This window comes from Balaenoptera borealis, assembly GCF_965194805.1.
Source record: "Balaenoptera borealis genome assembly, chromosome: 1".
Taxonomy (NCBI): Eukaryota; Metazoa; Chordata; class Mammalia; order Artiodactyla; family Balaenopteridae; genus Balaenoptera; species Balaenoptera borealis.
Genome location: NC_138860.1, coordinates 146,720,168 through 146,732,826, shown reverse-complemented (window position 1 = coordinate 146,732,826; position 12,659 = coordinate 146,720,168). Strand labels below are relative to the sequence as shown.

The 12,659-nt window shown below is 45.3% G+C and overlaps 1 protein-coding gene across 24 annotated transcripts in view; it reads right to left on the bottom strand.

Moving 5' to 3' along the window:
• LOC309613193 (uncharacterized protein) overlaps positions 1-12,659 on the bottom strand; it is a 170,446-nt gene that overhangs the window by 100,638 nt on the left and 57,149 nt on the right. The window contains exon 5 of one of the 24 annotated variants that reach the window (XM_082359736.1): positions 3,457-11,589. The exons of the other annotated variants lie outside the window; for them this stretch is intronic. Coding sequence (XP_082215862.1) covers positions 11,544-11,589 — 46 coding nt within the window. The 3' untranslated portion in view covers positions 3,457-11,543. Of the gene's footprint in view, positions 1-3,456; positions 11,590-12,659 lie in introns of those variants that run through there. 24 annotated transcript variants of the gene reach the window in all.

Here is a 12,659-nt window from a genome sequence, read left to right as displayed (position 1 = left end):
CATGATATAGCTCCTGACTGTAATCCCCTCGGGCCATGACTATTTCCCACCTCCATGTCCATCTTTGCTCCTACTGTTATCTGTCAACAATCGGCAGGGGAGGGAGGGGACACAAGGACCTTATCTAAAAATCCCAAGCGTCTAGCATGGTATCTAGAAGTAGCTCATTGAGTGCTAGGTGGATGAATGAATGAATGAATGAGTCAGTGAATGAATAAGTAAATTAATAAATTAATAAACAGAAGCCTGTGTTTTCCTTCCACAAATATAAACTAGTTGATTTCCTTGTTTTATTCTAGGATGGCCCAGACTGCATGATTTTCACAACACAGCAGAGAAACAGGTCAATTAAACCAGGGGAATCAATATGAGTTTCAGGTTTATTGGGTTTAATTCCCAACTGCCCAGCGATAGCCTAGGAGAACCTGGACCCAGTGCTAAGATCTGGGTGCGCAGGTGGGGTGTGACCTCTGAACGGCAACCTGTTGGTTAAGGCGATGGGTTGTTTTTTAAAAGCTCACATTGTGTCTCCACAGTGAATGACCTGAGTCACTGCTACTTCTCTTCTTACGTCAGAACAAAGTCCACAGAGACAAGAACTGATGGTTTTCAAGTGCTCAGAGGTGTGTGTTTTTCTTTCAGTTGCTGTATGATGTAAACATCATTATCCTCCATTTTACCACTGAGAAAGCTGCGTCTCCAAGAGGTGAGTTGACCTGCCCAGAATCACATCACTAGTTCATGGATCTAGGGTTCAAATCCAGGCCAGTCTGAATCTAAAAGTCCATGCTTTTCCCACCCATTACTACAGATGACTAAGTCAGTGGTTCTCAAACTTGAGAGTGGCTGGAGGCATTGTTAAAACCTAGGTTGCTGGGCTTCACCTCCAGATTTCAGTCAGAATGGGATGGGGCCTGAGAATCTGTATTTCTAACAAGTCTCCCAGTGAAGATACTGATGCTGGTCCGGGGATTACACTTTGAGAAACATTTGGCTGGAGTATCAGAAAGGACTCTTAATTGTAGTTAGTAGAAACCAACTGGAGGTAATCTGAGCCAGAAAGGAGCATTTCATCGCACAGGTATAGGGACATGTCCTTTCATCCGAGAGAAGGAACATAACTGGGTCTCAAATAGGTCTAGAACCAGAGACAGGCCTCTATCTCCAGCTTTCATCTTGGCTTCTCTTCGAAATTGGCTTTATCCTTCTCCTATTTATACTAGCTTCTGAATCTGCCCTCCTGTCCAGCGATAGACCACAAAGGCTAGCAGCATCTTCCAAGGTTATGCCATGAAGAGCCAGCAGCCCCAAGAAAGACTGACTCTCTCACTGTGCCAGACCTAAATTCCAAAGACTTGTTTGAGTGAGATACACATTCCTGGTCTAGTCATCTGTGACCAGGACAATGATGTGGAGGGCATTGTACAAAGTGGCTACCAGGGCCCCATCACTGCAACCATGTCCTGTAGATTGACAGTACATGGTTACAGTGAGAAGGGTAGTTTGCACAGAAAGGAACTGGGCAGTAAATAACCACTATGTCTGGGGTGCAAGAAATGTGCATGCATTTCTTACCTTACAGGTAGGTTAAGAAGTGAGAAAGCCATAGTAAGCCAGCATAGTGACCAGAATGCGAACTATGGTTGGGGAAACTTTCGAAACATGTTGCTGGTGGCCTTCAGAAATAATATTTTCCCCTTGAGCTAGAGGAGACACAGTAAACAGTAAACCCATCTGGTTTGCAAATTCTCTTAAACAAGTCTACATAGACAATTCCTAGGGCTAAATAGAGCCAGTTCTGTTTTCCTAGAAGGAGAACAATGGAATGTGGAATTTCAGACCAGTGCAGCTGGCGAAACTGGGTCAGGGAAAAGGCACAGATTACATTCATTAATGTTTTGCAAACTCACCCCATCCCCACCCTGCTACACCCCTTGCCTATCTTCACCCTACAAGGGAAAAGCCTAAAATTGTAAAAGAAAGGTTGACACAGAATTTGAAGCAGATGGAGTCAGATGCTCAGCGAGGCCTTCCCGGCAGGCACCGATAGGAGCCTGGCACCGTGGGTCCAAGAAAGAAGCATTTCCAGCAGGCTGTGTGCTGCTGGGCTAGGATCCCTGTCCTGGCAGGCCCTCTAAGTCCCAGGTTTGTTTGCTGGGGATTCCAGTGATGGAGATCTGAAGAGAGAAAGGTGCTTGTGAGAGGTACAGTGGAAAGAGCGTTGGGTTTATGATCAAGCCTCAATGGATTCAACTCATGACACTAACAAACTGAGAGACGAGCCCAAATCAGCCAGTGACACTCTCCGCCCTTCCTTCTCCTCATCTGATACTGGCGACCATAATCATCAGTGTCCTTCTGATTCTCTAGGTTGCTATAAATTGCAAATGTGATTGGCTGAGATATCATACGTTAGGTCAGGACCAGGCCACCGGTTACATGTATAGTGTTTTTATGTAAATTAGAAAAAGGCATCCCTTCTTCTATGTCAGAGCACGTGGCTTAGCAAGCTGAGCGCGGGCTGCATTTCTCTCCCTCAGCCAGGCATCCTTGCGCAGGGAACACCTTCACTACCTTCACGGTGGCCCTGGGTCACAATGGACCCTTTAAGAACAAGGTAAATCTGTGCCAAGTATAGAGGCCTCAGGGTGGTGTCAATCAGCCTTGGTGATAGCAAGAGGCAAGAAGTGTCACCCCAACTCTCATCCCCATCCAGGTTAAAACAGTTACCCAGAATGATCTCTTGCCGTCCAGAAACCCATGGAGGTAGGCAGAGGAGAGAGTCACAAATATGCTCATACTGACATACTTAAATGGAAACTTCTGCACCCTCCAGAAAAACCACAGTTTTTAGAAGCTTCAGGCTGGCTGGTTTGAAGTTACATATTTTCACCAAATCCCCACCAGCTCTCCTTTCCTGTATTAGGCCTGTAGTTGCAGTTCCTTCCATGACTGTGTCTATATCATCTGAGCAGAGGTTTGGTGTTTAAAATTATGTAAGAGCCATGTATTCTCAGCTGCTAGAGCTCACTACCACAAGTGGGTGTAAACCCTGCTTGTGCCTTTTTTTCCTGCTTTTTTGCTAGACACCTATTTTTCTTTGATTACTTATGCTGCTTTTGTCTTTGTCTAAAACACTATTAGACTTAGATTCCTTTTCAAATTGCTATTTGGCTTCATCGGTCTGTTGAGTCGGAATCGTTAGTACCTAGAACCACCGAAAGGGGGCGCCCAGCACGATCTTGTTCTTGGTGCCTTGAGTCCTGGACTGTTTTTCCTCAGCTCTTCCTCCCACCTCACTGCGCCTTGCTCCTGATGGTGCTCTGACATTCCGACTTCATGGCCCATTTTTCATTTACATCTTCACCTTGCCTAGTGAACTTGACCCTCCCCACCCGCCCCCCCACCCCCAGCTACAGATATTGAGATCACCTCCCAGCTAACACTATTCTGGTTGTCTTCTCCCAGCCTGAACCATTTGGGGTTCTCTATGGGTTTGGCTGTGCCCTGAGGGCCTCACACAGGCATTGACCTCACCCCCTTGAGTTACAGGCAGGTGACACCACCCAAACTCAGGAACAGGAAAAGAGTAAGGAGAGCTGAGGAGAAATCTCAGGGAAATGTGGAAGCAACAGCAAGGTGCCCCTCCTTCACGAGGGGAAAAACCTCCCCCACTCCGATCCCACTTGGGGAGAAAGCACTATGAACCTCGCAGGAATAGAATCTGAACCCCATACTAGTAGACTAACGGGGAGACCCCAGTGATGCCAAAAGGGAGTTTCAGGAGGTTCAAAAGAGCTGAAAATACATTTCATAAGATGTCCAGTGAAAAATCAATATGGGTTCTTGTTAAAGTCGATTGTCAGTTAAGGCTTCCGGGATTATGTTGCCTGTATCTGCATACTTTCTGAAGTTCCTGAACGTTTCTGAAATCTGGGGGTCTCCCTGTTTCCAGACTTGTGCCACTCGATTTCACCCTTGAAAGCAGCCAGAGACATTGCCACCTGCCTGCTGGGAACCCGTCAGCAGTTTCCTATCACCATCACTGAAGTACAGCGTGACCTGGGTCAGGACACACGGCCCTGCAGGACCAGGCCTGATTAGATATCTGTTTGCATCACAAGACTCTCTTGAGGCAGGGCCTATGTCTTCTTCGTTGCTGTATCCCCATCACCAAGAGTCACACCCGACACGTGGTAGCTTGTATTCACTTATTGATTGATTAATATCATGGACAAAGTGCTCCTAATTGGGATCTAATCCTGTTTATGTAACTTCTCATCTTTCTGTAAGGGGAAAAATTAAGTGACTTCACTGTGTTTTCAGGTGCAGAACCTCAGTGGCCCTGGACCTTGCCAAAGCATCCTGAGGGATTGTGCGGCTGGCCTCCCTCCACAGTCACTGTCTACAAGGCTGAGGTTCTTGAATACCAAGCCTGCCCTGGTTGGAGAAGTGGAAAACAGCTAGTAGCCACTGGGAGCTTGCAGCCAAGGAGATGTTTTTCTAGTCTGAACCCACACACCCAGATAGCCCCGAGAGATCCCGAGGGCAGGTGAATGTCCACTTCCACAGGAACTTGAACCCCCATGGAGGCCACCCCAGCACCAAGCCCACCCTGTCTACTCCCCAAAGCCCAGCAGTCTGACGCCCACTTCCTCTTCCACGTTCCAAAACAATGAGGTCTCCTGGAGCCCAGTCTAGCTCTTATTCCCACTTGACTTCATTCCAGAATGCCTCATGGAAAAGTTATCTACTTTCAAGTTTTCTCCCCAGAGGGGACCCTCTGCTGTCCAGCAAAGCCAGGATCCTTCTATGCACTCAGCAGGCTTCAAGTCAAGACTTCTCTCAATGGATCTCAGCAGTTTAAAGCACTGGTAGCACAGCTTCCCACCGTAGACCCTCCTTACATTTCCACGGCTCAAAATAGCCCAGAAATGGAGGCATGAAGCAAAGGTCAGAACCACCCCCAAGGACAAGCAGGCACTTGTTTTGTCAACCCGATGACATTTCTGCTAACTTGGGACCCTTTGTAAAAGGAAACTTCTCTGGCAGGCAGCTGAAATGAGGGTGGTGGGGAGAGGCATGTGTACAATGGAAAGAGCAAGGACTATGAAACCAGAAGGACCAGGTTTAGGTCTTTGCAACTGGCTGTGAGATTTTTGACAAGTCGTTGAAATGTTCTGAGCCTCCTTTGCCAAGAGTCTATGAAATCAGGCAGATGTGAATCTGCCACATGTGTGGCAACTAGAGAACCAGAGAAGTGATGATTTTCTGAGTGCTGGGTTCTTCATCCATAAAAACCAGAGCAAAACTACTCCCCCTTGAATCTTCTCAGCAACCCCCTAAAGCTCAGAGAGGTTCAACAGCTTGCCAACGTCACACAGCTAATGTCCAGAGCACAGATGGAACCCAGTTCTGTCTAATTTGCAAATCACATCTCCCAAGTCTCATGCTTCCAAAGTAAAATAAGACACATATGTGGTCTTTGCTTTAAGCAAACTCAAGTCTTTGAGAGAAGTTATGTTGACATCTAAAAGAAGGTGTCTTCTACCCATAGATAGTCAATAGAGCTTTCTTGGAGGAGGTGAGACACAGGGGCTTGGCTTTGAAAAATGGGTTTGATATTCCCCCTTTTTCCTTGACTACTAGAAAACCTGATCCAAGCGTGTGGCTCCCCTGTCACATATATAAAGGACTTGGCAACATCTGTGGAGTGTGCATTTACCTCACCTGCCCACAGCTTCTTCCTTCTTTTCTACCTGGATCTTTTCTTTGCCGCACCATTTGACTTGAAATGTTCTTTATCTTGGTATTTTGAGTGTATGTTTGTAAGTAAGCTGCCTTCATGTGTTCTATGGCAAGGTAGAAGATGAGTAAATGAATAATTCACAGCACGTGCCAGTTCCCTACCTCACCCCTACTTAAGTGCAGACAGGCCAAGTTTAGACACTGCTTGGCTAGTGACTACTTTCAATCCTCATGTTTTGTGACGCCCCTGCATTTCAAGCCCTCTCATTCCTGCATTTGACCAACTGTCCCCTCCCACTCTACCTATAGGCTCAGGAAGGTAGGTGAATTGGCTGCGTTGAGGAAGCCTGCTGTGGGCAGTCAGAGTTTGGGGGAACAAGCAGGCCAGCCTGCTGAGCCCACTGGGAGGGTGGCCCCAATTTCGGTGAAGGTGCTCCTGGCAGGTCACAGGTCAGTAGGTGCCCCATCTGTCCCTGGGCCTGCCCTCTGCTGAGATTTCCTGCCCGGTCCCCAAGTTCCTCCAGTACTAGGCTTCTGCTCTTGTCAGACCACATCCTAGAGCCCAGAGTCCCATATCGACTCCAAGGCCTCCAGCTGGGGCAGGAGAGGAGCACAGAGTGGCCCCATCAGTGGGTGAGAACAGAGATATGCAAAGTCACCTGAAGGACCTGGAAGGGCTCCCAGGCAGGAGAGGCTGAAAAGCCCCATGACTTCCAAAGGAAGCTGAGTCACACTGCAGGAGAGCCAGCCAACCATATTAATTGAAAAAAAGAGAAGGTCACAAAGTCAAACCAAGGGTCCCTGCCTATGGAGAAGACTGAGCCAAACCACTTGTAGTCTTCACAGACTACAAGTTGGCAAGGACCATCCCTACTATGTGATAAATGATTGAGAAGTCTTATCAAGGCGTCATTAAACATTTCATGTATGTATTTCTCCTCGTTCCTATTTCATGCTTATCACACAACCTTGCATAAAGGGTTTTGTTTTCCCAGTTGGTCTGCTCTCAGGGAAAGCATGAGCTTGTTATTGCCAACGGGAGCATTCCATCCCTGTAACCTTGGTTTAGCAAGTTACATAAGAAACAACTTGGCTTCTGAGACCTCCTTCAATCTCATGAGCAGAGTCTACCCCTGAGTCACAAACAGGCTGCCAGAGACCTCAAAATGTAGATGTCTACATCTAAAAGCCCACAGGATTATGGAGAGTTCATCAAAGGAGTGGATGACAAATTGTGAGACCCTTTGGCGGCCAAGCCATTTGGGCTCATTGGGTAGGATGTACAGCTGCCGAGAAGAGCACTCTTTCCTATATTTGAAATTCCACTTCTTCCTGTTCCTCCTGAAACTGCCACCCGCAGGAGTGCTTGTCTGTACTCCCTTCTGTCTGCCCCCATTGGGATGCCTGCCCACCCCTCTCCCCATAGACCTCACTCACCTGGGTGGACTTCTTGGCACCTGCCCTCTGTCTGGACTGTCCACCACAGTCCCTGGGGAGCAAGCACACCTTGGCAGGACTCATCCTTGTCCCATGCAGTTGGCCCAGACTCTAACCACCAGCCAACACCCTATGGGTGAGAATACTTACCAGCACCCAATTCCTCCTCAACCAAACTCAGACCCATACCGCCCCTCCCGCTTGGTTCCCTGGCTACTGCCACCCCACCCAGCTCAGACAGGAAACGCAGATTGCCTTCTTGGGTAACTAACAGATTACAGTACAGAGCATTCCTCGAACTGGATCAAGAAGCAAGAAGGTAGAATTAAAAGAATATGGTATTTTGTGTTTGGTAAAGATCTTTTTATACTCGATTCTAGAGGGAGCAGGAAAACAGGAATATTCACCCACTGCTGGTGGGAATTCAAATTTTTACAGCTTTCCCGGGGGATAATTTGGCAATAGAGTACATTGAAATATCTTTAAAACCCAAATGTACTTTAAATCATCAATTCCGTTCCTAGGAATTTATCCTAAGGAAGTAAAGATATACACAAATATTAAGCTACAAAGATGCTTATTGCAACTTTTTTTAATACTAGTGAAAAACTAGATGTAAGCTAAATATTTAACAACAGAAGATTGGTTAAATAAATGGTACATTCATACAGTGAAATACTATATGGCCTTTTTAAATGATATAGAAACAGTTATAGACAGGAAGACATTCACAGTATATTGTTCAACGGGAAAGCAGGTTACAAAAATATGCATGGGGGGAAGTCTAAAATGACATATAAATGTGATAATAACTCTTATATTTGAATGGTAGGATTTATGGGTGATTTTTATTTTTCACTTATCCATATTTTCTCACTTTCAGACAATAAACGTGCATTACTTAAGTAATAGAAAATATAACAAAATTTGTTTTTTTAAAGGGTATGGACATGGTATCCATACAGACTTGGGTTCAACTTCCAGCTAGCCCACTGATGAGCATTGTGACCATGGAGACATCACTCACTCCCTGAGCCTCAGTTTCCTCATATCCAAAATGGCAAGACCAACACCTTCCTCACGAGGCAGTTGTGAGAAATAAATTAGGAAGCACAAATAAAGCTCCTAGCATAGGGTACACACTGAACGACATTTTTCCCTTCCTTCCTGGATATCCAAAAATACCTCAGAATAACAATTCACAAAGACAAGATGGTCAAACACGCACCTAATCATGTAAAACATAGGTATGAAAAATTAGGAGAGACTCATATTTAATGTTCCAGGCTTAATTCTTTGAGCTCTGATCTCCCCACGCAGCGGCAGACACAGAGATCCCCACTGTTAGCAAGTCTGTCCTGCAATCCAGGTGGAATGAGGCAGGCTGTGTTACTCAGCCCCATCAGCAGGTGGGGCCGGTCTCCACCCTGTGTCTCTATACGGATGGCTACATCCACTGGCCAGCACCTGACAGCAGCTGGTGGAAGGCTATCCCACCATCATGGACTGCAAATACTTAGGACCCTCATCTCTCGTCCCTAACCTGCTCCCACCTCAATCCAGGTCCTGTTCATGTCTCACTCTTACCACTTGGGACTTGAGCCTCCTGGTTCATGAATTTGGTTGTCTATCCGGAATCCAGCGGGGATCTACCCTGCCTTCTCCTAGCTTCATATTCATTCACTTTCCAAGCTTTATGACTACCTAGTGGATACTAAGCTTTGTGCTAGGACATAGGGATAATCAGAGGTATATGCTACTCTGGGGGCCTCACCGCCTAAGAGAAAACTGGCAGGAACACAGACCATCACTCTATAATGCTGTGTTATAGTGACTATTATTATTATAATACTTATATAGCACTTGTTCTATTCCAGGAGCTGTTCTACTCATTTTATATGTTATGCCTCATTTAATCCTTACAACCTCCCTTTATGGGGTAGGTTAAAATTATATCAATTTGGAAAGAGACAAGAACATTAGGCACAGAGAAGTTAAGTAACTTGCCCAGGATAGCACAGTGGGTAAATGTCAGAATCAAGATTTGAACTGTAGATTCTTTACACTCTTAAAAATGACTGAGGACACTACAGAGCTTTCATTTATGTGGGTCAGATCTAGTGATATTTACTGTATTCGAAATTTAAGTTGAGAACTTTTCAAAACATTTATTTATTATTTCTTTAAAATAATAATACACCCATTACATGTGAATCTAAATAACATATTTTTAAATGAAAAAAAACAACATAAATATTGGTGAGAAGAATGACATTGTTTCACATTTGCAAGTCTCTTCAATGTCTGATTTATTAGCATAAAGTGTATTCGCATATCTTTTGCACTGTCTATTGTGATGTGTTATTTGGTTGTATTAAAAGATAAACTGAGGCATATTGAAAATTTTAAGAGCTTATTTGAGCAAAAATCAATTCTAATCTGGCAGCACCAAAATAGCAGTGGTTAGGAGCACTCCACGGACAGGAGCCAGGGACCAGACTTTTATAGGGAAGATGCAGAAGCAAAGTAAGGAAATTATCTGATTGGCAACAGCTTAAGTGGTTGCCTCATTTGGGAAAGGCTAGTTGGCTGTTTGTGATTGGTTGTCCTTGAGTTTTGATTTCTTAAATTTGACATTTACAGCTTAGGTTTTTGTTTGCTTGCATAGGCTGCTAAGGCATTAGAATCATCTCAGTCTGATGGCTTCCTTGTTGAATACCTTAACAGTTGATACATATGAAGAAATTTGGCCTCACACAGACGTGGAAAAGGGAAGACCATCTTAGTAGCCTATTCAGGTCATCATGGAGATTCTTCTTCGATGCTACACCACAACTTGACAGGGGTGATTTCTTAAAGGGTAGCTGCAATGTGGGATCTGACAGCTCACGGTAAAGCATACAAATTTTTCAAAATTCTCATTTTTCATCTGAACTCTCAAATTTTATCTTTGGCAACAAATACCATCATTTGTTTTCTGTGAAGTAACAGCACTGACTTCATCATTAAAAAAAAAAAAACTACCCAACTACTGACTACCCAAGTCTTAATAACCACATTATGTTTATCAGTCATTCTTTCAAGGGAAAATGGTGTTTCGTGAGAAAAATGTCTGGTCCAGCTCCCAACCCAAACAAGTGCCAGAGCTTTTCCTCAAGGGTTCCACTGTGCTTTGGCGGGCAGCAGAAACGCTTGATGCGTAGCTCCCATCTCACCACCCAAAACATTCAAAAGACAGGTACTCAAGGGTAGAAATTTAATAAACTGATTATTTATACTGCTTTATCAAGGACATTCTTAAGTGAAACTGGCTATTTTTTTTTTTTTTCTTTTTTTACCTGCACGTGTGGTGGTGAATAATCAATGGTTAGGACTAAAGTTTGGTACCATCACCTTGATTCGCACTAAAGCACCAGCAGTATCACCCACCGTTGCTTTTGCCCCATCACTTCAAACACTAACTCAATGAAAAGGGGAAATAAAATCTCAGTAGCTATCTAAAAATAATTTGGATCTCATGGACCCCTGACGGTGTCTCAGGTTCCTGCGGGGTACTCGGACCACACTTTGAGAACTGCTGCTCTAGCTGATACTCTGGGACTACTTGAGCTTCCTTGCGGATCAGTTTGGATTAAAGCCCTGCCCTGAGCCTGGTGATTCTGACAACCTGCTTGACCTTGGCCAGCACCTTCCCACCTCTAAGAGTCAGATCCAGTCCCTTGAAACCCCAGGTTCTGGCTTAGATGGACCGCTGACCACCACCTGTCCTCAAACCGGACCCACCTAGCCTGGACCACACTTCTGTCCACCTCACCCCTATAGAAACTGAGTGGAACTCACATGTCCTGAGCCTTGACTGTGTGTCAAGCGTGACAGTATCTAATTTAATTCGCACAACACTCCCGTGAGATAGATATTATCATCCCCGTTCTGCCAGAGAAGAAACTGAGGCTCAGGGAAGCAGGATGCCCACACAGATCTGTCTGGAGAGGAAGCCAAGTCCTTGCGCTGCCTTCTGGTCAGTTCCCACAGTCCCATTCCCGCCCCCTGTCTGGACTTCCCTTCGGTCGGCCTGCTGGTGAGGTTCCAGCATGCCTCACCACCAAAATTTCCTGAAATGAGAAAATTCCCAGCACTGGTGGTTTTAATCATCCAGTGTCTGAATTCCTAATATTCACAAATCACTCAGATGTTGGAAACTATGAGACACACCAGTCTCCGGAATAGATAATTGATAAAGTCTGAGCTGGGTTCTCTCTCACCAGTGTCCTTAGTGTGCAGGACGTGGACCTCCCTCTGGGGAGTGCTTCTACCCGAGCAGGGAGTTTGTCATCTCTGTCTCTGTCTCTGTCCTGCCCTCAGGAGTTGACAGCCTCCAGCCTCTTCCTCAGCGCCAGGGGTTCCCTGAAAGAGCCAGAGCCCATTCAAACCAGTCACAAAACAACTCCCCAGGATGTGACCAGGATAAGAATCACATCCTAAGACTCAGATTCAGGAAAGTTCCTCCCAAAATAAACCCAGAGCTGAAGTAAATAAAACATCAGGAATATTTTGGGAGAGCAATTTCACAGAACTACAAAAAGAAAAAAAAAAAAAATACTATTGTCCACAGACTTGGTTCAGACATTGGGCATTTCTGCTACATCTTGTTAAGTGGTGCTTTCGGTATATGACATTGCTGCAAGGGGGGAATGACCCATGTTTATGAAAATTATACCATTTCTTCTGAGGGTAAGAGCATCCTTTAAGCACTGGTTTGAGATGGGGCAGAGAGTTTGATAAGGAGTCGGGGTTGTGATGATTAAAGCCAGGCTGGGAGAAATATGTCATTTGCCCAAAAGACCAAGCGAACAACAGCTAAGGAAGAATTGCACTGAATACATACACAGGGGACACTGCAGCTCAGTCTTGATTCCACAGGGGGAGGAGGGGACACAAACAGAAAGTATGGTTTCATAGGACAAGAGAAGAAACCACACTTGGCATAAAGAAGGGCAAATCATTTGGCGTAATGGACACCAACTGAGCCGTCACTCACACATTCTACCAAGACAGATTCTATCATTGCGACCATAATCTTCTTGCAATCATTCATTCATCCAGTCTTGAACGAGTCTACCCTCCTTAGCTGGGCACTGGGAGTAACGCAGTGATGAGAACACTGTGCCCTCGAGGAGCTTCCAGGCCAAGTGGGCAAAACAGACTTGCAAACAGGCAAGGATGAGAAGGTAACGAGTGCTATTAATTCTGCTGGGGAAGGAGGTCCACCCTGGAAGGTTTCTGAGTGAAGGTGGCAACTGACCTAGTTAAACTCCCAGCGAAGACGGTGGGTGGGGTTTTTGACAGATGAAGGTGGATGGTGATGGTCCACATGATACTCCCAAAGACATGGGTCATCAACTTTCTTCAGTCTGCATTTATATCACTCTGCTTAAATCCTTCAGAATTGGTATAATTTATACGGTCGCTAATTT